Here is a 25,884-nt window from a genome sequence, read left to right as displayed (position 1 = left end):
GTTAATTAAGAGTTATAGTGACAGATACCTACTTATAATCATAGAAACTTAATTGTGAGGGTTTTAAGTATTTAAACATTAGCTTATTTCATTGTGTGCGAGAACCCCTTTAATTCCTTCTGGATAATATTTTCTGTTATTTATGAAGATGATCAAGCCTACAAGTCTCCCCAAAGCAGTGTGGAATCATCATGAGCTGAAGCTCAAAGTTCTCATATGTAAAATTATGTATCTTGGCACAGTAAGGCAGCTCACTAGATGGTAGGTACCACCACCTCACTGTGAGGAATTTTCAGATGTGATGAGGCATCTATAAGAGTTGGAGGGCTAGAAATAGTCAGTATCACTGTTTCAAAATCTGATACTGTTATTTTTATGCTTCTTATCAAATAACAGACGTAGATGCTCAGCAGACTGTACATGTAAACATGTCAGTGTGGATTACTATGATTCCATTTTCCGCACATTTAACTTTAATGTGATGAATCTTGCTGCCTCTCAACTAATCTGTGGATGGGGAATTCTGTTAGTTAATGCAGAGCTAGAGGAGCTTAGAGTGCAATTACAAGTGCACTGTTTCTTTCTCGTTATCTGTCTTTTCTTCTTTTCTTGAAATAGTTCTGTGTTTTCCTTCCTCCACAGGAGGAAGTTAGCTCTTTGCATGTGTCAGAATTGGATATACGAGTGTGTGTGGCTTTAAAGAGCTGCTATTTACTGCCCATTGCTTAAGTACCTAGGGCTGGTTGTAGTAGCCTGGAAAATCTGCATCCCTTCTTCCCAAAACCTTTTGCTGAATGGTTTAAAGAGATAAAGAAACCTCTTGACTTAGGTTTATGTTTTCAGAACTGTCTTCTGAAAGTGAGACTGTTGCAGCATATCCAATATTTCAGTTTAAAGGATATGTGAACAGAGTATGTGAAATTCTAAGTTGACTTTTTTTTCTTTAAATTCATTCCTACTCTTCACAACATAGTCCTGGTATTGCATTATATGAAAGTAATGCAATGACCATGCCATTATGTTGAGACAATTCAACATGGTGAAGTGGCATTTTCACACAACCTTTTATATTTTTCTGGACAAGTGTTTAAGAGAAAAATTGTCAACTAATATAAATCTTTGCACTTCCATAGAAGCAGCTAAGGATCTTCCTCAAAAGGCTACTTTGACTGAAATAGTAAGTTACCCATGTCATTAAATAGCAAGTTTTAGAAGCTAAGCAAAAGTACTGGTACCGGTGTTTTATGTCTGTCTAGAAAAATGTTATATCAACTGAGTTATAGTTACATCTTTCCTGAGCCATTTTCTATCTTCCTATTATTTCTAAGAGAGTAAATTGTGATTAAAATCCTAGTTCTATGTGAATTTCAGAGTGAAGAGCCTGACATGCAGGGCATTGAGAATGGAAAGCAGTACCATAAATCAATCAAAAAGACAGATTCTGTGGCACACTGTTTTTGTGTAACATTTTGTTCCACACTGAAACAGTTGTTAGAATAAAGCACTGGTGAGTTTAGTACCTTGATGAACAGTCCTGTTTTCACTAGTAGTTAATTTTTCTTCTCTAATAGCGATCTAATGCTTGTTAAGGAAGGGGAAAGGACATGTCGTGTTGGCTGTAGTCATAAGATAAGCAGTTACTTGTCATGTTTTGTTTTTTTAAAATACAATGGTTATGTACAATATAACTAAAAAAAGAATATCTTTGACCTGGAGAGATCTCCAAACAGACCCTTAAGTAGAGCAACATAGAAATATTATTTTAACATTTTGGTAGTATGACTTTTTCAGTAACCTTCATAATGTCTGAAGTTGGCCATTGTTTTGTGCTCAGACGCACAATACCATCTGCATAACTGAAAACAGCAATTTTGTGTTTGTCCCTGTATCACTGGTGGAGACCCTTGAAAGCAGTGTCTGAAACCTTACTGAACCTACAGTACATTCACTAAAACTGGAAGGATGCAGAGGGGATTAGCGTGGCATCCAAACAAGCATGATATACAAAGAGACAAGTTTTGTGAAACTCTCTGTGTCTTTTAGTTTATAGTGAAATACTGCTTTTCCTTCTATGTTTACTCATTTGGGCTAGGAACTTTTGGTCTGATGCCTCAAATGGAAGAAAAGGACTTTCCAGACAATATTAATATAGATAAAATAACAAGCAGGTCCCTTAATGAAAGTGCTTTCAAGTGTAGCAAAATACCGAAGTGTACAATACAGTATGTTTTTCTAAATTTATAACACTACTTAATTATCATATCACATACAACCTGAAAATTTTCCACCCCTTTGGAGCTTCTCCAAAGGGTTTTGAGCCTTGTGTCTTGCTTTGACTACAGTATATCTTCTGGGGGCATGTGTCCCAAATAAGATGTCCTTGCTAAAATCCTTTCCTTAAAAAGAGTGTTAGGCAGAATTGCAGGAATGTAGCACAAATTGTGAGAAAAAAGTTTAGTAACTGTTAATGGCTAATCTAAAGAGTTAGAAACTATAGAGCTCTATTAAACTCTACAAATATATAAAAAGTCATAAGGATCTTAAGACATCAGGCCAACAAATCATGAAAACCTTGACAAACCTTTTATTCAATTTATCTATCAATATTGGACATTGTGGTAGGGGAATGGAGCCGTTTGGTAATAAGCTGCATTCCTGCTGGGTGTTGCGCCCAAATTGCAATTCCATCTTGCAATTCCATTCATAGCTTCTTGAGAGTTACTTTTGATCATGTCACAGTAAGCCAGCAGTTGGCTGACTAGATTATGCCATCAGTCCCATTTTAATGAAAGCTAATAACACCTTCCATAATGTGTGTTTTGAATATTTGTCATTCTTTTTCCCTAGATTGTGGCCTGTCCGTAACTGTGGGTTCTTCGTTCTAAGTGCTTATTAAACTATTTTCTGAGGTCTATATGGGATCCTGCTGCTCTATAGTATGATATTTTTATTGATGTATAAATAAAGGTTATAGGAACATTTTTAAATTTAAAACCTCTTAAAGTCTGCCTAGTATTTGAAGCTGAAACCCTTTAAAAAGCATATGTGTAAGTGAAAGTAGTTTTAAGAGAATTTTAAAGATAGGTAGAGGTTCTTTTTTTTTTTTAATTCCAGTTGCATTTAAAATGTTTTAATAGCTTTGATTTCATGTTTTGATTGATGGAATTTATAATGTAAAATTTATACAATGATTTTACTTTTCCAGGAGTTGATAAACATCACTTGACATATGTTAAATATTTTAAAAAGCTTTGTGTTAAATTTTAGATAGATTTATATAACTGTAAGTGCTTATCTGTTCTGTGTAACCACAGTATCTTTAATCTGTTACTCAAGTCTACATACATCTGTTGCCCACTTTTTCTGCTCATTATCACCTGGCCTGTTATGCATAAGGGTAATGAAGAGAGAAAACAGCAGTTTGTCTAAATTCTAGCTTGTAACATAACCATGAAACTTGAATTTCCCTTATTTCCATTTACAGAAAGGTCAGTTTGATCTATTTTATAAAAAAATATTATTCTCTGAACACAGTCAAGAAGTTTTGCTTGCAATTGTGATTGTGCAAGTCTCTGCATCTGTAGATTCCACAAATACATCTTTCACTTTTTGATCCATGAAAAACATCTGTACAAATAATATGATTTGGCAAATTTGAATTTTTTCTAAGAATAGGGTTTGGGAGCTTGTATTTTGTCACTTGCATTTTATTTGTGTTTGTTTTTTGTCATTTCCTCAGAGTAGACACAGGATAGTGCAATCATCAATTCATGTAAATGTGTAGAGTTTAGGCAATGTATTAATTTCCACTATTTCTGAAGCATATTTTGCAGTAATGTTTTTGAACTGAGAGGGTGCATGTTCAATACTACTCTGTTGCAAAATAACTAATGTTTTGTATGCTCAACCATCAAAATTAGCCATTATTACCAGGTAATTGGGTATATGTTTCTTTACATCAGGTGAAATTTCTTTGAAAATGTCTCTAAATATAAAAATAGGTATTCAAAATAATGCTTCTTTAAAAAAATAATTTCTACAAAAGTGAACAGAACAACAAAAAATAGCTGGAAAGCTCTTCCTCTTTTGAATGCACAAGGTATCAGAACTAATAAAAATACTGAAAGCATTAGCAAAAGAACAGAAAATAAAGAATACTTTCTAAACAACACTGGCATATAAGTTATGATAATTTTGTAATCAAAACATGAAGACAATACTTTAAAGGATTTTACTGTGGGAGAAATATTCTTCAGAAAATTAAGGTGCAATGCAGAACACAGTTTTTAAAGTTTAATATGACAGGTTGAAATTAAAAAGAAGTCAAGGGAGTTCAAAGAAAATACATAAACATTTATCTATTACTTTAAACTTACAAGACTTGTAGAAAAGCCTGTTGTCATTTTGTTGCTAAAGTATCTTGATACAACAGAGCTAAATGTCTTCTTTATCTTGTTGAAAAAACCAAGAGCATAAACATCTGTACTTTGATAGAAAAGTGTGCAAATCATTTGGTAAAGACTTTTTCTTGGGCAGGAACACACAGTACCTCCAGCAGAGGACGTGGTCTGGAGTGCGCAGAAGGAGGACTGTCCTGTGTCTTTACCATGGCAGCCTGTGGGCTAAAATAGTTTGGAGCACTGGATCTGTAGCTACAGAGCCAAGCTCCTGGTTTTGTGAAGGGACATAGCAGCACAGGGAAATGTCATAACAGATCAGTTCCATCTCTTTCTCATCTGAAATCTGGCAGTGGCTACTCCAGCTCGGATCAAAGATTCCTGTAGCACGGTACCCTATTGTCAGTCCATAGGCCCTGCCAGTAGCTTATATAAATCAGTCTGGTCATGATGCTGTCCAGGATGCTGTCCCAGTCTTGGTCACTGTGTCTATGCTTCTTATGGTTTTGTAGATCTCTGATGTAGTCCCATATAATCATCAATTTTTTGGGCCAAAATGGCATAATCTGTTTAAGTGATTGTGGCATGGATGCTATGGATTATCCATTCCTTTTTTTTGAATGTTTTCAGTTCTACTCTATCCTGCTCAGAGATGGAAAAGGTAGAATTGCACGTGGTGCTGAAAATGGACCACACCATAGATTTTTAGAGCATTTGTACAGCACTGTTTTGTGAAGTGGTTTTTTGTTACTTTGATGGTTTTTTTTGGTTTGGAGTTTATTATTATTATTATAGGTTGGGGTTTTTTTTAATTTCTCCATTCCTCTCAATAATTCCTAGCATTCAGCTTATTTCTTTGATTGCTACTGATCATTAAGCTGACATTTCCATAGCTTCAAGATCTTGTTTCTGTATGGTAATAGCTAGTCAAGTTCATCATGGTTTAGGTAAAAGTATTTTTCCTGTGTTCATTACCTCACATTTATCTACAATGAATTTAATTTTTCATTTTATTATTAGTCATTCAACATTCTGCAGTCTTCAATGTTTTTTCCAGCTGGCCTTAGTTTTTACTACCTTGAATAAAATCATATCACTGACAAATTTTGTCATTTCATTGTTCATTTTCTGATGGTGAATACTCAAGTCCTAGAACAATTTTTTGGGGGACTGTATTAAGAAAACTGATCATTTATTCCTGACCTTCTTCTTCTTTCCTGAAAGAAAGGTCATCTAGTTGCAACCCTTCTGCCATAGGCAGGGACACCTTTTACTAGACCAGTTTACTCAAAGCCTCATCCAGCCAGGCCTTAGCCACTTCCTGGGATAAGGTTTTAGTACCTTAAATATATTAATTATCTTCCATAAGCTCGGCTAACTCATTGTTTATTCCTTGTGTGCTCTGAAAAACAAACTTTTTCACCACATTTTTTACTAGGGTCACAGCCTGTCACAGAGCTAACAGTAGTATTGTTGCTGCTTGTTACCAGCCTTTCATAGCTGTAATTGTGATTAATGTGTTAGTACCTATATCTGGACAACATTAGTTTATTAGAGCTGGGTTTCTTGGGACACTGAAAGTAATTAGGATGCTGATACTGATGACTTAAGATTTTTATGTATTTGTACATATGAATATAGTTGTATAGTTCCTCACACTTAAGGTCACAGGTGATAGTTTATAAACCTCTTTCTCACAGTTTTTGCCACATTCTTGAAATTCTGTTTAACATTCTATTCAATAGAAAAGATTTTAGCAGACACATCTTGTTTGGGACACATGCACTTGGAAGATAAACTGTAGTCAAAGCAAGATAGAAGTCCCAAAACCCTTGGAGAAGCTCCAAAGGGCAGACCCAGGGAGATTCTGGGAGCAGATGATTCTCAGGTTGAATGTATCCATTACATATGATAATTAATTAGTCTAATAAATTTGCAAGATCCCTATAGTGGGTGTTCACTTACATATTTTGTTGCACCTGAAAGCACTTTCATTAAAGGCCTGCTCTCTATTTTATCTATACTAATATTGTCTGGAAAGTTCTTTTCCATTTCAGGCAATCATACAGAGAAGCAGCTCGTTAGGAATAACCATTGTTTTAACTGAGGGTAAGCTGATTTTTGAACTTTCATTCAAAAGAGATATATCTAATTAGCTACTGTGATTGTACACTACAGTAGGAATAAAATTTCAAACTGACCAAGAGCAGGAATTTGAAGTTTACAATCTGTACTGTCAAAAAGGTGGTTGCCAAAATTGCAGATGATCTATGTGGATGTGCATTTGTGAAATGTCATATATTTAAAACTATAAATAAGTTGATACAGTTTCATCTTCAGTTTGAAAAGGCAGGGATCCATTCTATACGCTTCAATATAGCTTCTTTTTATTTTTTTTCCTAATATCTATAGGGAATTCTCAATTTAAGAAGATGATGACTGCTTTGTGTTTTATTGGGTTGTTTGTTTGTGGTTTTTTTTTGGGGGGGGGGGGGTTTGCATTTTCCATAATCTGTAAGTACTTTACTTCTTGTTGGACATGACATGAGTATTTTCTGAGATATCACTCTTTCTGTGTAAAGGTACCAACAGGCTTTGCCACTTCTGCAATCTGCCTCCTTCCTTGGGTGTTTAAGTGGTCGTGTCAAAGGCCAGCTGTGAAATGGGCAGCTGCATAACCTGGATCAGGACTTTTACTGGAAGAGCTGTGTGAGAAAGAGCTGCTGGAAGCCTTGTCAGAGGTTTTCACTTCACCCATCCTCAGTGGGCTCACTGGCCTAGGAGTTACATTTAACCTCAGGTCCTTACCTTTGTTCCATCCCTGGGCTATGTTTTCAGGTATACTATATCTAGATGTGTATCTTGATTTTCTGGCCTGTTCTGGGACTAACCTTGTCCTTACGGATTTTCTTGATGACCACTGGTTTAATTTTTGACTGTGCTCAACTGGATCTGCTGCTCCTGCTGAAGTGTACAGTGTGTGGTCTGTGCCACCCATGCATCATTTTCTGGAGCAGCTTTGCTTTCCTTCATGTGCTTAGCCTTAAACCTCAAAGTCCCTGCCTTCAACTGCAAATAAACCAGTTCTAGCCAGTTGTTATCACCACAGGTCACACTCAGTCCCTTCAATGGTGTAAAAAGCAGCTTAGGGTGGTGATTTGTGGAGAATATTATGGTTGGTGCATAGTGGTTGCCTCATGCAAAAGGAGTACATTTTGAGGCAGATCTTTTGATATCCTTAAGTCTTGAACACTTTGCTGGTGTACAAGGTATCACTGTTTCTCTCCAATTTATTATTTGCCAAGCTTACAGCAGTTTCAGGAAATTGTCTGGTTTTCTTTTTTTTTTCTTTTTTTTTGCCATGTTTTGCTGTCTGGCAGAATCATCATAATTGTTTGTCTCTCTTTTTACTGCCTTCAGTCCTTATTTTTAATATGAACTATGCTAGTGTTAATGTTGGATTTGGATCCCTTGTCTGAAAATCAGAGAGCAAGCGGAAGGAGAGAAAGGCATTGTGAGAAGTAAGAGAAAGGTAAAGCCTATGTAAAGGTCAGGAAAGGGAAAAAATAATTACAGAAGTTATCTGGGTAACTAGATAATGAAAGATTTGGAGAAATATAAAAGAAAGTGAAGGTAAATAATAAAGATGCTCATAAAGGCAAAGCAGAAGATTCTTTCATGGTAAAAATGCCTAATAAATTTTTTTCCTACCCCATTCCAAATTCCAGGAATTTAAAATAGATCAAATGCTGTGCTTTTTGCATCTTTTATTTTTTAATTCATAGAAGTCTCCTTATTGTTCTTTTTTCTCTACAAAAATTTTCCACTGAGAATGTGTTAAAAAGATGTGTGCCTCATTGTCTTTGTCAAGTACTTCTGATAGTCCACCTCTTACACAGGAATTACACCCTCTTCAGCCAAATTTCAACTCTTCTTAAACTTTTAGTCCTTGTTACAGTGACAGTCCATTTCTTTTTTCTGAATAGCTGTGTCTTCCATATATTTTAATTAGCTGAGATCCATAGTCATTCTGCAAGTTGTATTTGAATCTCAAGAAAAAGAATTATGATGGATTTTTCCAGGTTGAGTCTATTGCATATTGTTATCCATAGCTCAAAATACTGCAGCTCTTTGTCATGGGTTCTTGTGCACAGCAACACCAAGCGGGATTCATGTCTCCTGCTTTTAGAGGTTTGCAATGTAGACATTTCTGTCAGACCTAGTGGTTCTAATTTCCCACAACAGAGAAGAACAGAGTCTTTTAGAAACAATTTATCTGACATGTTTGCATCTTTTTATATCTACTTTAGGATGAATTAAACCAAACTATAAAAGTGCCCTTTTTTCACTAGAATATAACACCACCAGTTTAGATGAATCTAGCTGTTGAGTGAATGCCATTTTCATGCTCTAAATTAGATAGGCTTCATAAAGAATAAGTATAATCTAGAACAGGTACAAAAGTTTTGTAAATGTGTGCATCTGCACAGATGGGTCTGGGGAGAAAAACAGTGTGCTTTGTGAAACCTTTGCAGGTAAAGAAGAGTGGTTAAAGAAGAAAAGTTTAAATATACCAGTTGCATTTTTGGAAAGTGAATGGAATCTTATAAGTAACATCTCTTTTTCAAGATGTAGAAGTACAACCTCCTTTTTTTTTTCCTCATAATTCAGCTTTATGTGGAAATTTTCACAGCTTTGAGACTTCTAGGCTTAGACTTCAGATGTTTTTTCCTCCTACTGTGTTGAATAAAGCAAAAGTCCTTAAAGTGAAGACATTTGGTAGATTATTTTTATTCACTTTAAACTGTGTATTTTTTATTATGTGGGCGCAAATTGCTAAAATAGTCTGAGGTCTCTGACAGTCAGTCTATATTTTACAAATTACAACTACTCTAAATGTAAATAAAATGGAATCTGTAACAATGCTTGCTTTATGTAGTTTTCAATCTGTTGAAAGACTTCCTGTAGCTGTGTCCTCTTTTAAATAGCTGATTATGGGAAAGACTCAGTAATCATTATCATCTATATGAAAATGCAGTTCAAATGAAAACACTAGGTTAGCTATTAATATCCCTATTCAGATTTTATTCACTTAAACCATCATATTGATGATAATGCTGTTTTGACTGATTAGAGATTTCAGGATCAGGTCTATGGTCATTAATGTTTTCTCATTAACTAGCCATGCATATCAAAATAATTGGTCTGTGCTATCACTAACATGTAAAAAGCTCCCACAGCATGGTCATCATTAATAACACAGAAAAAAAGGAAGTAATTCAGGTTCTAAGGAGCTAAAAAACCTAAATGGGAGACAGTACAAAACACTGGGATACACATCAAAGAAAGCTACTTTCTCTTTTTAAATAAAATACTAAAGGGAGAGAACAGTTTTAAGCCTTTTTCGTGATGAGATGTTTGTGGGGAAATTAGCTCTGAAGAGATAGAAGAGAGAACATGCCTCACTAGAATGAGAAGACAGGTACTGACATAGATCATAAAGGAGCAGCCTTTGCATTCATATCATCATACATTTTTTTGACCAGTAAAAGCAACATAATTAAATGAACTCGATAGAGAAAAAACCACCAAACATTTTACTGAAACTAGCCTGTAATAAATGGCTTTATATGATAATATTTGTAAGTGAAAGCTGCAAAATAGGGATTGTTTTCTGAATTCTTATTAAACTTTTTAGGTTTGTGTGGCCAGGGTTTGGTAGCAGGAGGGCTAAAGGGATGGCTTCTATGAGAAACTGTCAGAAGCTTTGCCCATGTGTGGTGGAGCCGATGCCAACTGGCTCCAGAATGGACCTGCTGCTGACCAAGGCCGAGGCAATCGGGAATGATAGTAACACCTTTTGTTATAACAAATGTAGGTGGGGAAGGGGGAGGAATTATTTGAGCAGATGAAAATTACAGCCAGAGAAAGGCAGACTGAAAACATATGAACAGCTCTGCAGGCACCCCCCTCAGTGCAGGAGGATGGGGAGGAGGTACTCCAGATGCTGGAGCTGAGGTTCCCCTGCAGTCTGTGCTGCAGCCCATGGTGGAGCAGCTGTGCCCCTGCAGCCCATGGAGGACCATCAGGGTGCAGAGATTTACCTGAAGCTTGTGGAGGGGACTCTCACCAGAGCAGGTGGATGCCCAAAGGAGGCTGTGATGACCCTGTGGGGCATCCATGCTGGAGCAGGGTCCTGGCAGGGACCTGCAGACCCAGGGGGAGAGGAGCCCATGCTGGAGCAAGTTTGCCTGGCAGGACTTGTAGTCCTCTGGAACCCACACTGGAGCAGCCCTGGCCTGAAGGACTGCACCCTGTGGAAAAGTGACCCACGTTTCAGCAGTTTGTGAAGAGCTGTTGCCCGTGGAATGGACTCACACTGGACAAGCTCAGGAAGGACTGTCTCCTGTGAGAGGAACCCCAAGGGAAGCAGGGGAAGGATTCCTATCTGAGCAGTGGCAGGATCAACCTGTGATGGACTGACTGTAACCCCCATTCTAATCTTCTTTTGCCACTGTGGGAGAGGAGGTAAAACTTGGGAAGGAGGGAAGTTGGGGAAAGGTGTTTTAAGATTTATTTTACTTCTCAATCTCCTGCTCTGATTCTGTTAGTACTAAATTTAATTAATATCCCCATTTAGAGTCTGTTTTGCCCATAGTGGTGATTGCTGAGTCATCTCCCCCAGCTCTTATCTCAACTCATGAACCTTTCTTTGTATTTTCTCTCCTCTGGCCAGCTGCAGAAGAGAGTGATAGAGTGTCTTCATGGGTACCTGGCATCCAGCTGGGCTCAACCCACTACAGTTATACACCCAAAAGATGTGTGGCTCATACATTTATTATCTGGTTGGTTCTGCAGCAATTTTAGTGATTACTGGCACAGTACCATAATTGGTTTTTGTTAGTACTGATATGTCAGAGCTGGTGCATAAGACAGATTTCTTTGTCTTTCAGTTCCCCTCTGAAATGGGGTCCAGGGGGATGCAGTCCCAGCCAATGGCCATGCCAGTGTAGGTGGTGACATGAACAAGTCAGTGTGAAGGTTAATGCTGGCCATCAGTACTGTACTGTTACCTGTCTTTCAACAGTTGCACTTTTAGTTCAGTCTGTTTTTCCTGGTGATGATGTTCAGGATATACACCTAACGATGTAACTGTATTTTGTGGGAATGTGATCGACACATCTGCATAAAATAGTGAATGGGTTGCTGGAAACTCCATTTAACACATTCCTTCTAAAATCAGTGCATTCCTCTTGTCATGTTGTGCCTTTCATTTTTCTTTGCTGTAGCAGACATTTCAGAAGTTATTCTGTCTCTGAATAGATCTGTGCTGCTTAACTGCTCCAACCCATTAGATTATAAATTTGTTTCTCATGTTTCAAATTTGTGCATAGGGAATGTGTTTGGAGGGACTTTTTATATTCATGAAAAAGGAAAACAAAATTGAAAGTGATAAGAAAAATGAATATTGAGGTAATGTAATCTGTTTTTGCACAGAGCAAATATCAAGCTAATGCATAAGATTTATCCTCTGTAGTAAATCAGCAATATGTGTCATTTTAGGTCTCTCCTATGACTACTATTTTTTACTGCAGTATTCAGTCATGCTGACTTATGCCATACTATCCAGTGAATATTTTCCAGAGTATTATCAATAAAATAATTTTATCTTTGGGTCCAGATGGAATGAGCTTAGAACACAGACACAGAGCATGGTTCCTGCCTCAAGTATTTTAATGCTTGAAATAAACTTGGCATAAAATGTGAGACAGGGACACAAGACACCAGGGAGTGGGGGACTAGATCAGGAAAGGCATCAGCCAATTAGTAAAATATTTTATGCTGTAAGGCCTCATGTACTCAGATGCTTCTGTTTAGCTGGAATGGTTTCATTAGAGTCATGGCAGGAATCCTTCTGGCAGGAATCCTGGAGAGTAGGACCAAACTAGGACAGTGAGCAGTGACACCACAGAACTACTCAGGATAAGTGCCTGTACATGTGAATAGTTGCACCAGGTTCAGTAGTCCCATTAGGCAACCCATATAAGAAATTGAAACAATGGGAGAGGAATGGTGATAACAAAATAGGTAGTGGACTCTGGTCTCACTTCCTGCAGTTTGAGATTGAGACTGAAATCATCCTGTCTGTTGTGGGTCTCTGCTAGATTCTGTCTGTGAATGAATGTATTTGTGGCAGTTTTTCATAAAAACTGAATCCAGATTAAATTCTGTTATGCTGTATGTTTCAGTATGGTGATTATTATTCTCCAGGAAGGAATAATGAAAACACTCAATAGATTAATTAGTATTGGATACATGACTGATGTACTCATATAGTTTACGTCTTGGAAAAAGTGAAAAAATATTACAAAATTTCTTCTTTCAGCAGTGTACTTATTCTTTGTAGACATCTACATACATTTTCATAGCAAAATAAATTTTTATGGACAAAATAGTTCTCTTGAGGTTGAGCTTTGAAAACTGAAATGACATTTGAGTTACACTCATATTGTGTTTGAGCATATTTGTATTAGGACAACCATGGATAGGTATAACATGTAATTGATAAGCGTTTTGCATTGGCGAGACACAGGGTCTGACCCTTAACATGTGAGAAACATGTAAAAATCAAGCAAGACATCCATGTTTAAAAGTATTATCCCAGGTCATATTTACTGTGGCAATATGTTAGGGTTCAAAAGCACTAAACAGTATATTGCTGATGAATGTAGGGAGAAATAGTAGAATGGGGAAGAAGACAGTGAGGAACTTTTCATCTTTAAAGGACTGCTACTGAATCTGAAGTTCACTATCAATGGGTCAAGTCTTCTGTTAATATTTAGAAATACTTGTTTAAAACTTTATTCTGGTCTTAGTTTAACTTCTGATAATAATCTTGAGACTCTGAACTGGTAGATGTACAGTCTAGATTAAAACCATGACATTTATATTTCAGAATTTTCTAAGGAATAACAGTAACCTGTTTCACACAAAACAGTGATCAGCACTGCCCATGGAATCAAATTCATTAGCATTGCCCTGGGCTCTCACAATTCTCTGCATATCACATTCTGTTCCATAGTTTCACAGAACAGAATGTGGTTAATTTCAGTTTCCTTGAAAATCTACTTGGCCTGATATCTTGGCAGCAGTTCACAAACTTTGCTAGGTTATATGCCTGCCAGGAAGGATAAAGGAGTGGCTCCCAGTCTTCCATGAATAAAAGTAAATTGGCTGAATTAAATATTTGTTTTCTTTCTCTGATATCAGTCAAACTCACCTTTTTAACTTCATCCAAAGAAACTTTCATGCAATTTGACTTCATAAAACTTGCAGCTAGACAAATATGCAAATTATGGAGAGCTGGTGTAATTAATCTCATACATCACTTGCCAAACGTTACAGTTGGTACTCATCAGTGAGCTTAAACTATAGACAGGATCCATTTCCTAGGAGATACAGTGTAGTCCACTTGTAGCTATTGATGATGAAGCAGGAGTTACGGGAGGGTGTAAAGAACTAGACCAGTCAAGGTAAGATGATCACAATGCTGTCCTCAGAACTTAAAATTCTTTTAACTTATCACTTATAGAGTCAAATAGAAACTTATCATGACAGTTTGTTCCTGATTTTCACTACACATCAAAAGTGCTTGTTTTCTGTTTGTTTGTGTTTTCTTTATGACAGGTGCAGCTAGTTACAACAGTTTTTATGTTTTTTGCAAAAAAATCTGCCAAGCTGTGAAGCCTGGGAAACTGAGAGTCCGCTGCAATGTGTGTAAACAAGGAACCCTGACGTTGGCAAGGGTAAGCTTCTTTGGATTTGTTTCAAGGTTTTGGATTATATGGAAATTATATATCTAGCATTTTCTATTTGCATACATGTGGCTATGTATAAATGTATTTCTACTTGGTTTTTTTTCTTTCTGTTTATAACTGAGAAAAGTAATTCAAAGGCTTTTGAAAATTTCATGTACTTATCTCCATTATTAGCAACATATGCAAGGAACACAGTGCAGATTAGAGCTCCAGTCCTGGAAAGCCATACTTAGCTCTTTATTTTAAGGAATAGTGATTAACCTGGTAGTATGCACTATGTATACAGCTACATGTGTGCTAAAAAGATGGGATTAGAGATGCTTATTCAAAGCTTGGACCAGTTAAGGCCCCAGAAAGACCTGAATTCAGATCTAGATTGTGCCTATTAGGGAATGAGACGAAAAGTTCTTGAGTGGCTCTGCAAATGAGCATATTAATCCCTCCAGACCAGTCACTGCATGTAAAGTCAAAGCAAAGATATTATTCTGGGACAGAAAGTTAGTAGGAGATCTTCAAGATAGGTTTGTATCCTACAATGGAAGAGTGTTGTTTGAGTTGAATGTGCAGTAGTGTAAAGTTTTGGAGGTGTTTTTTCGTCTAAGAGATGTTAATTTTGCTGGTTGTCTTACTGTTGAAGGAGAGTCCCTTTCTCTCATAAATAAGTGTTTATCAGCCAGTTTTGTGATGTTAGAGTCTTAAGTTTTGAAGAAAACTGAGCTGTACCATGCTATATCTTGAGGCAGGGACTTTCATATTTGGCACATGTTCTAATGTTCAAATTCATCCTTTGCTCTGGTTTAAAGTGCTTAATTTCAGCTTGATGTTCTCAGTGTAGCACAGTGCTTCACTGTCTTTATATGTAATAACATTGTAAGACTCTTTAAAAGCCCAGATCCTGTATTCTCAACAAAAAGAATAAATCATACCATGCTTATGCACATCCAATTCAAAAAACTATAACAACAAACTCCCTCAAGCTTTGTGTGCTACTCCGGAATCACCTGACTATCTCTGATATATTTCAGAGGCTTCAAAGTGTTGCATTTTTGGTGTTTGAGAGGAACATATATGAGGGGATTGTTTTTTCTCTCAATAGCTGCATTTAAATATTGGTGTTTACTATAGGCTTGAATCACATATAAATTAAAATACAAGAGAAGTCACCATTAATGACATTTTCAATGGTAGGGTTGATAAAAACACGGACAACATTGGATTCAGCTGGAATACAAGAAATCAGTGCTGCTGAAAAACATTGCTGTTATCACTAGATGACTCTGAAACTTGTTCATGGCATTGACATCACACAACATGAGTCCTTTGCTAGACTCAGTGGCTTCCTCTGGCATGCCCACTTTTGGTAACGATGACTTTCGCATCTCTGCTGTTTGCTTTGGAATCGCTATGTTCCTTTTCGTATATAAACTTGAATAAATTTCCAAAGTGTTTAGTTTTCACATTATCTGTTAAACAGTGTTCTTTGTTTTGGAGATTTAAACCCACAAACAAACAAACAAGAAAATCCTACCTGTTATTGTCTCCCAGGAATTCCTCATAACTTCATGATGGAAACCCTCTTATAAAAAGTTTCAGGATGGTGTACTTATAAATAAGTTCTGATTGCCTGGAATGTACATGTGCTGGCATTCTTTTAGCAAGTGCAGGGTCAATAACCCAATAAATATACACAAACTGATAAATTCAATTGAATGAGCAGATTACAGCTGCTTCTTTTTTCTGTTATCATATTTTACAATAAATATGAAAAGAAAGCTGGAAACTTATAGTGGTAGCTGTTCGAATTTTCAAGATTGATTAAAAAATTCCTTCTTTCAGAAGATTTGAGAAGTTTCTTCAGCATAGAAGTGCAAAAGACAAAAGGGCGATATCTTTTGGAAAGTATAAAATGTTAGTTTTAGTCTGTTTTAATTTTTAAATACTGCTTGTCTATGAAATTACTTTGCACTTGATATTCTTATTACTTTTCCTCAAAACAAAGAAAATCTGTTATTATTCTTTTCTGTCAAACTCAAGCAGAGCACAGTAGTTAGGAACAGTGAGCATGCTGTTCCTGCAGTTTGGGCTCTCAGTCCTCTGGACTTCCAAAGTGCAATTTGCAGTATGGAAGATTTAGTGTCATAAAAGTGATATGCAGAAGTTTGTTTGTTTTACAAATACATAACACCTACATCAGTTCTGTGGTTGTAAACAGTAGGTACAGATTTGGCATGTGCTTGGCCCTTGTGAATCTGTCCTTGTCATTTTCTGGTCCATCTTCCAGGGAGACAGGGAATAATTCCAGCTGAGGAGGCTTCTAATATGTACTAAAGGCTCATTTATATTTGACTACTGTCTAGAGACATCTCTGCATTAAGGCCAGGCAGAAGTGTGGCCCTCACAGCAAGTGCATGGTGTCTGCTCTGCTTTCTTCAGTGTATTACAGTCTACAATAGGCTAGTTCTGTCCATCTGAAAATCTTACTGTCAATCAGTTGACCTTTATGCAGATTTTAAAAAGTTCAAATACGTATATTATCCCAATTCCTCTATCTTTCGACTCCAGTCCCGCTGGACTGTACCAGTGATTGCTGATATACATCTCTACTGGTACTATAATTATTTTCCTTTTATAGAAAAATTAGACAAAACAAAGTTGACATGAACAAACAATTAAAAAGCTTGTCTATACCACTATACTGCAGATTTGTCAGCAAAGCTACTATTTTTAGCTCTCTCTTTTTTCCCCTCTACTTTTCATTATTGGTGCCTGACCTTTACATGGCAACACAGCAAGTTTCTTGAGGAGCTCTCTTGTGCCATAAGCACCAAAGTGCCGTGTAAGCCAGCATTTGTTACTCTAATTCTTTTATTGAGATGAAAGTGAATACCTGTGTAAAACCACAAAAAGCTTTGGGCAGCCTTCACTTACTCTACATGCTAATCCTTTTCCTACCTAAGCCACAAATGACCAACCTAATTAAACGGAGCTTTATTTTTTCATGGTGTGTTGACTGACATTTTAAATTATTACTTATTCATTTAAACAGTCTTATTCTAAAACCTTATTTAACTGTCATGCCTATTTGCATAGCATTATTTTAATATATGATGCTCAGAGTACATTTATTATACTATATTTCTATGAAATTAAAGAGCCCACTGTATTTTTACCAGAAACATCCAGCTAAATATTAAATTTGTAATTTTCCAGTTGACACTTAGGCTGGCATTTTATGAACATTTCATGACCTAGTGCTTTATGGGAGATACATGCCAGGTTGATTTAGTTATAAGAAAACATCAGTCACTGCAGAAGTATCACCTCTCCCTAGTTTCTCTGATTTATCAAGCATAAAAGCATGTCTGGAAAATTGGAGTGTGGGAGTCTGGTGTAGACTACACCACCACTATACCAGCTACAAGCCTACCAGTAACTTTATTCATGTAAGTTGAAAATTTTATTCATTAGTTTCACACTGTTGTTTGTTGTTTGGTTGGGGTTTTCTTCATATCATATAATGCTGCTATTTGTTTCAGGAGGCATCATTCAGGTAATTGTGATATTCTTCTTTCCAGAAAAAAATGAACCAACCAAACAAAAAAGCAACAGAAAACTCAAAATAAACAAAAACCCCCTCACCAAAACCAACCAACAAAAAACACAAACCCAAAAAACCAAGTCTGATTATAGAAGTCCCATTTGCAGTTTTCTTTTGGAGCCTTTGTGTTAACCTTCACATTGTTAATTCTATATTGAAAAGGAAAATGTGTGTCTGTGAATGGAAGGCATGATTCTGCAAACTGATATGCACCAGCCTATACACAAACACAGATTTTTCAATGTAGGTGTCTCTCTGATGTGCTCCTGCTACAAAAGATAGTAACATTTGGTTTGGTATCCATTTGTCATAATACTGAATTCAACCAGAGTAAGAGCCTGGATTGAAATATGGTAAATAGACTTTAGGTCTCCCCACTCAGCCACAGGTGCTATGGTGAGGCCTTCACTGGTGTGGGGACTCATTACTGTTTGGTGGTTCTTTTCATTGTGTCCTTGGTAGTTAGTACTGGTTGAGTTCTCAGTATATCCTCTGGTGTTTGTCATAGCTTCTTCCGTACTTGTCAAGTGTTCCTTATAGTTCACATCATTATATCAGATCTTTTCAGACATGGAGAGTTGTATTCACATCTGATTTAACTTCCTGCAGATGAGATAAGACTTAGTTTCTAGCACTTACAGGACATCTGGTGCATACAGTCCTATTGCTGTGCCTGCCCTCTGTGCTCCAGTGGAGCCTCCCAACTCCACAGGTTTTGTTAAACTGTCTCTGCCACAGAACTGATCTTCCATCATTTGTTGCACTGGGCATGTTGCTTTCATCTACTGTTTTTCATCTTAAAACTAACAAAGAAATGAACATTTGCTGAATTTTGTTTCTCTGGAGCCATGAGAGCCTTGTCATCTGGGGCTTGTCAGTTAGCTCAGGCTGTACAGTGCATCACAGTTCTGTGAGGGAGAAGCACCAACACTCAGAAGAGTGCCTTTCAGTGACTCACAAATAACAGGTCACAGACAGTGCAAGTGATCTTCCTCATCGATGATAGTGTGACATTTGGAATTTCATACCTTCATATCTCTTAGGAAGAAAAAGTTCTTCAATAATTTCCTTTGACTTCTTATTCCTAATTCCATTTAAGTTATTTAAACAGTTTTCTTCAATGAATATAAACTTTGCAGAGATAAATAAAAAGGTAGTTTGCTTTTACTTCTCTTTATTATATGTATCTTATGAAACTCCATTCCTCGGTGTATGACCGTTTAACACTGCTCATTTCAGATCTTATCTTTTTCCTGGAATTAATTACTGGTATCCTGGCTCAGTGACAAAGAAAGGGAAGAGTACTGCTCACTGCTTTGGAGCAAGGCTGACTGAAAGAGAAAGGGACAAGGAGCACCTCTGAAATTATGTAGCCCTTATTGCTGCTGAGTCAGCTTCTCTCCTCTGCTGGTTACACTGCTGGGGTAAAAATTACAATGAGGTTACAAAAAATCAATTTGTCCTTTGAAGCTAAATGGCAAAATGAACACCCATTGAGGTGTATGTGTTAAAGAATGAACTCATTTACAGGCTACGGAAATATTAAAAATGGGATTGAATTCTTGAGACTGGGTGACGTAGGTATTTATCTCTCCAAAATTACACGTCTGTTGTGAGGATAAAAATGGTTTTGATATATTTTAGCTAACAGATGACAAACACTATGTATTAAATTACTTCTGCTGAATACTGTGCACGGGAAAGTTACCACTGTAATGTGTGTTCCTCGGTCAAACTAACAAATGTGAAGCAACCATTTATTTTTGGGTTCCTGCTAATGAATGCGTTAGTACAAAAATAGCTTAATTTCCCTGCATTTGGCTGACAGAAGTAGTACTTACAGGAAATTACATGTATTCAATATATGTGCTTCTTTCTACATAAATAATGGGAAATGTCTCAATTCTGACATCTAAATTACCACCACTGGGCACTGATGTTAATGCCGCCTTGAGAAGACTAGCACAGAGAAAATGAGCTCTCGGAATAATTTTTTCCAGGGTTTCCACTGATTCAGGAAATCCTTCTGCATTCCTTATATTAAGTCAGGACATTTAATCGTAAGCCTAGAGTTTGGGTTTTTTTAGTGAACAAATGTTTTTTGAGAGTGAGGGAACATCTTAAGATACAGACCTGTGATTCTGTTGTGTAGGCCAAGCCCCGCTGTGCCAGAATTCCATAGAGAAATCAAGCAATTCTGATCTTCTACCTACCTGCTGCACAGGGAGATGCAGTCTTTTGTGCTCTTGTTTTTATTATGAACTGATCTGACAGTGACAGATCGGTCATGAATATGTACTGCTGAGACTGTGAAGAACAACATTTTGATAGTAAGCCTTGTTTCCTAATGGTGTTTGTTCATGTTCAAGTCCATGTTAGATACAAACCCTCTATGTTTCATATCCATTACATAGTTTGAGCAGTTTCCAATAACAAAACCTATCTCAGAAAGGAATATTTTTCCATTATAGCAAAGGAGAAGCTACCAATAATTGGCCTGACCAAAGAGGCAAATATTTCCGGTATTTTTACTGTAGTTCCACAGGTGCCATTCTCATAAGGAATTCATGTTGTCCACTCCCATACTGTTCTCGTGTTGCTTGTAGTGACCTGGTGCATAGCATCAGCATTAAATAAATTTACTGCTGAGCTGACTCAGACTTTGGAATTACTGGTGAAACTTTCCTAAGAATGATCATTGGCAGTCTGCAGGTCTGATTCTGCCGCTGCTTATCTGTTGCCTGAAATGGAAGAATTTTCATACAATATTAACCTGGCTAAATGTAGAAACAACAGTTCTTTAGTAAAAAGCCTTTCAAGTCTACAAAATATTGACATGTGAATGCTATGACATAGAAATCTTACAATTTGTAACACAATTATCATAACTAAAGGTTCTATCCCATCTAAGTATTGTTTACTCTCAGGCCACCTTGGTGTTGCTTTCCAAACCTCCGCAGGGCCTGCCCCTTGGCACACCTTGTTAGAATTGGGTCTGGGGTCCCAAGATGCCTTCCTTACTTCATCTTCATTCTTCAACCTCATGCCTCTTTTCCCACTTTGGAGTTTTCCCAAGGTTCCTGGGTCCTCTCTTCTTATTTCGACTGAAGTGGTATTTTATTACCCTAGTGTTGGTACATGGCAAGATGTTCTAGCTCTTATCTTCTCCATGACACAGAGGTCCAGGAATGTGTCACAGAGGTTAGAAGCTCCCAGCTAATATTTCAAGTATAAGAAGCTACATAAATATATAAAATCTACAAGTACATAAAATCCTGCAAATATATAATATCCTAAGCCAACATATCCAGTGTCTTCATTGCTTTTAATACCATGGATATCAGAAGGAACAAAAAAGGCCTATGTTTTTACCTTAAGAAATATGTTTTCTTTGATGATGTGTTAGATTTTGCCAAATCCAGCCACATCCTGGGGAGGCTGCTCCAACAAATGTTCCTGGAGCCTGTTTAAGATACTGTGGAACTTACCGAATAAAGAAAGCTCAATACTGTGTGACTGTAAAATTATTTTAAAGGTGTTTTATTCTTTCTTCTCTACTTCTGTCTTTAGCTCTGACTGTCACTTCCCAGTGAGCCTGTTAAAGGACAGCCTCACTCTGACACTTGTCTCACACAATGACACTGCCATTGTGGCTGGCCTCCAAAGTGCTCAATTCCATCTGACGAGAACAGTTGGGAGGATTCGGATGACTTGATGTGGTTTTATTCAGGCTTTTGGTTCTCTTTATTTTTTAAATAGGCCTTAAGAAGAAATTAATTGTATTGAACCTGAATTGTAAGATACAGTAAATGAAAACAAATAGATATTTGATTTATAGAAAGAAATATAACATACATTTCAAAAAGACAGGAACAGCAATTCTTTCATGCAAAATAAACTTGGCAAAGGAAAGAGTTTTGCCTCTATATTGAAAAAAATAATAATATAGGTGCTTCTTTCATTTTAATGGGATAAGAAAGTATATTTTAACTTCTAATTCTATTATAAGCTCTGAGATATCTATGCATGATTTATAATATTTATTGCAGTCCGTGTTTTCAGTGAGATTACATGTTATAAAGTATCTTAAAAACTGGGAAAAAAACCCACTGTTGGAGACAGGGAAAATGACTTTGGTATTATGTACTGTTTCAAGTCATGCTGTGAAAATAAAACTGCCTTTTAATGTGGAGCCTAAAGTGACTTTCTCTAGCCTGTGTGACAACAGTTATAAATGAAAAAGAAAATAGTTACCAAATTTACTTTCTGATAAGATTTTTCCATGAGTTTCTGAATAAAATGTCTAATAAACCCACTTGCCAGAGAGGATAGATTTATGCCTAGTAATACAGATGGTGTTTGCTATATCTTGTCCCTGCATTTGCTGTAGTATCAGAGAAGCACAGACTCTCAGAATCGTTGAGATTGGAAGGGACTTCTGGATGTCAGCTGGTCCAACCATCCCTAGTCAAGCAGGGCCACCTGGACCAGTTGCCCAGGATCCTGTCCTTTTGAATATCTCCAAGGATGGAGACTCCACAGCCTTTCTGCTCAACCTGTGCCAGCACTCAGTCACCCTCACAGTGCAATGGTTACTCCTTATGTTGAGGCAGCACCTCTGTGTTTCTGTTTGTGCCCATTGCCTCTGGTCCTGTTACTAGACACCCCAGAAGAACCTGGATCTGTCTCCTTTACATCCTCCCTTCAGATATTCATACAAAGAGATGAGATCACCCATAGTATTTATCTCAGTATACTGTGGAGGCCCTTGGACTATTTAAAAATACCATGCTCAGAGTAACACTTTTGTCAAAAATCTTAATTGCATTGGAATTGGTGTTGTGTAACATAGCAAATTCTTTAAATGCATAAAAGTAGATCACATTGGAACTTTGATCTGTTTCACTCTTTTATACATCTTGTGCTATTTCTATTAATGTGTTCTAAGGTTTATTTGTTTAGAAGTATATCTTTTTGGGGAAAAAAAGAGTACCAACAGATGTGATATGTAAGCCTTAGTCAGCTTTCGTTTGGAATATTCTTAGGAGCAGGAATGTAACCAGAAGGGGAACACTCTTTCCCTCTGCTTGCATATTGCTCTCACAAATGTGTATTATTGGCCAGGGAAATGAAAATTTACTTTTTTTTCCGTATTAATTATTGGCAACTCTGACATTATTGTCTTAACTATGTGTCAGGATAGCTGCCTCTTCCAAGTAGTAACTCCTCCCCTCACAAAGAAAGGCCTCTTTCTAAAGTTTCATAGCCTTTTATGCTGAAAGTAGATACAATGAATATTCATCAGCATTTTAAATATTACAGACATGTCTTCTCTATTGACATCTTAAGTTGCATATGTAGGTAAATCCTTCTTGATCTTGTCTTCCTCTCTCTCTCTCTCTCCCTCTCTGTAAATATCTATCCTTTTAGATCCCCTTTTCTACTTAATAAGACGGAAATGTGCTGTAGATGTGTTGTTGGAATGCATTAAAGGACAAACAAATCATGGGCTGTGACAGTGGGGCTGTTTTTTAAATATGGCAACTGCCACTGAGATTCAGATGGCCCTGTGCATAACTCTCATAATTTGCTTTCTTTATTAAAGTACAGGCAAAATTCTGTCTTCCCAGTAATAGTCCTTAGATACCTGTGAGTACAGAATGATCATGATAGCACTACATTATTTCAACATTTTTCATAATGATGAATATTAAACAATTCTAAAGGGTCAGTAATTTTAATTTTTAAGATGCTCACTCAAGAGGAAAAATTAAGTGTATTTATTTAAGGTATCATAGTTGCAGAAGTAGCAAATGTCAAACTAGTTTCTTATAAGTGCTCCTTCCTCTCCATTAAGAAGCTGATGTATGTTCTAAATTAATATTATTGTCTATAGTATTTTGATCTAAATTATTCATAACTAATGTGGTTATTTTACAACATATTAAAGGGACTGTTTACCTCTAAAAGAACTATAAGAAGAAATCCCTCCAAATCTTTAGAATTGGAGTATCTGAGGTTGTGGGCTTTTTCCTGGTTTTGGACTGAATTATTCAATAAGAAAGGTTTAGGGTACTCAGAATTCTGTAACTAAAAAATTAGCTAATTTTAAGTTATATTGATAGGATTGTGATCTGAAGGTATTAAGGTCAAATTCATTAAAGCTTTCCTCAGAGCTTCATTACTATAAAATATCTTTACCATGATGGAACCACAACCATGGTAGTTATATTGATCTAACTTTCTTGGCAGAGGCATGCAGTGTACTAATGACTTTCCCCCTTTTTCTTGGGGGTGATGACCAGTTAGTAATCCACAAATAAATCATTAGTTCTCATTTAAGTTTTTCTATTATAAGCAGCTGGACAAAAGAAGACAACTTTGGTTCCATGTAGTAACAATATTTGTTTAAAGCTTGCTCTTTTATGCAGAAAGAAGAGTTTAGTGATATATTCTGAATACAGAAGATGTTTATATTTGTTTTGGGGTATTTTTGGAAAAATAGTACATCCTCCACTTAGAAGTCCAATTGACTTTTTTTTCTGTTTTTAACTATACAAATATACGTGTAACATTGAACCCTGAAATTTTTCTAGTCTTTATTTGCACACCATCCTAAAAGATGGGTGAAAAAAGTATCATGATATATTCGCTTTGATTTGATCTGCTTGTGCACATTAGCTGTTTATGATCCAATGGTGGAAGTATTTGCAGTTGTTTTGAATTTGTTTGTACATCCCCAAATTCTAGGTTTTATTGCTTTCTTAAAAATGTTGAATTCAGGCTTTATTCATTAGAATTAGTGTATTCTGCATGTCCTTAGTTCCATAAGTGCTGTCAAAAAAGTCAGCTCAGTTGGCAGAAGTTACTTTTTTCAGAGTAAGGCACTGCCTTTTAGCTGATGCCTCAGGTTCCCGTGAAGAGTTCCAAGTGATATTTTTGCTGGCCTTTTAATGCTTAGCTCTGCCTGTAGCCTACCAGCTAAAAGCACTGCTGTCTTGTTGCAGAGTCATGTCCGTAACTTTGAAGAAAGGACCAAAGATAGTGTTATTTGTCTGTTACCAATACAGATGTCATAGATGGTAGGGCATATTCTCATTATTTACATCCAATGTGTTGGTCCTCCCTCAGGCTGCAGATTTCCTGTCTGCTCCCACTCTCCCACTGATGCAGCAAAGATCTACAATTTTGCCCTGTCCTCATCTGAGCAGCACGTTCATTCTGATTTTTCACATTCCCTCTGTACAGTTTGACTTGATTGATTTGAAAAAAATTTAAGATGGAGTTAGGTTTTTCATTTTAATCTGGTCTAATTGCTTTCCTTGCTTTAAAATAATAAGCTTGGGCAAATAAGCAAGAATGTGTTTAACCCAAGATGATCTTGGTGTTTTAGGTGGTGCTTAAGAGTGGGAGAATATTTTTGTTTTAATATGCAGTCTCTTCTGAATGTCTCGATATATCTGCTTTAGCTCAGGTCCAGAAACTTCCAAACTCCTTCTATATGTGGTTAGTAATAATTTAATAAAATTTTGTGAAAAACAATCACCAAACTGAAAGACTGTCTGGTTACTTGCATGAGTCTTGAGCCTCATAGACCTTTCTGTTGAGGTCAGGTCACCAGATTAAATCTCTGTCTGAAGTGTGACAATACTTTTGGTGAGAAACAAAATGGATTTAAAGTAGTGCATTCTGGTGCCATCAGAATAAACAATTTTATATATGCATTTCCTGCCTTATAGGCTGTAAATTTTTTCAGTCAATTTTAAGGTAACAAACTGAGGGTTGTTTTTATTCTGGGCTAATAGGAAAGGATGCTCTGTGGTTTTGTAGATGACTAAAAATTCTTTAAAAATTCTTAAAAGGAAAGCTAAACAAAAGCTAAAATACCAACTCATGGGAACAAGTGTGCTTTTACTATGCATTAGTTTTACTTCACTTTTTTCATGCATCTTAAGCAATATATTTATTATGTGGTATCACACATGGGGTTTTTTTGGTGTAAGACAATTTCAGAAAATACCATCTGTTCTTGATGGTGATGTACAGATTTATTTTTTGAGGATGGATTTTA

The 25,884-nt window shown here is 36.6% G+C and overlaps 1 protein-coding gene across 2 annotated transcripts in view; it reads left to right on the top strand.

The window, feature by feature from the left end:
• PRKN (parkin RBR E3 ubiquitin protein ligase) overlaps positions 1 to 25,884 on the top strand; it is a 721,348-nt gene that overhangs the window by 242,024 nt on the left and 453,440 nt on the right. For both annotated transcript variants that reach the window (XM_071549419.1, XM_071549418.1), the window contains exon 4: positions 14,085 to 14,203. In XM_071549419.1, the coding sequence (XP_071405520.1) occupies positions 14,085 to 14,203 (119 nt within the window). The remainder of the gene's footprint in view (positions 1 to 14,084; positions 14,204 to 25,884) is intronic.

This window comes from Pithys albifrons, chromosome 2, assembly GCF_047495875.1.
Source record: "Pithys albifrons albifrons isolate INPA30051 chromosome 2, PitAlb_v1, whole genome shotgun sequence".
Classification (NCBI taxonomy): Eukaryota; Metazoa; Chordata; class Aves; order Passeriformes; family Thamnophilidae; genus Pithys; species Pithys albifrons.
The sequence above is the reverse complement of the archived record's forward strand: the minus strand, read 5'-3'. Positions and strand labels throughout refer to the sequence as shown.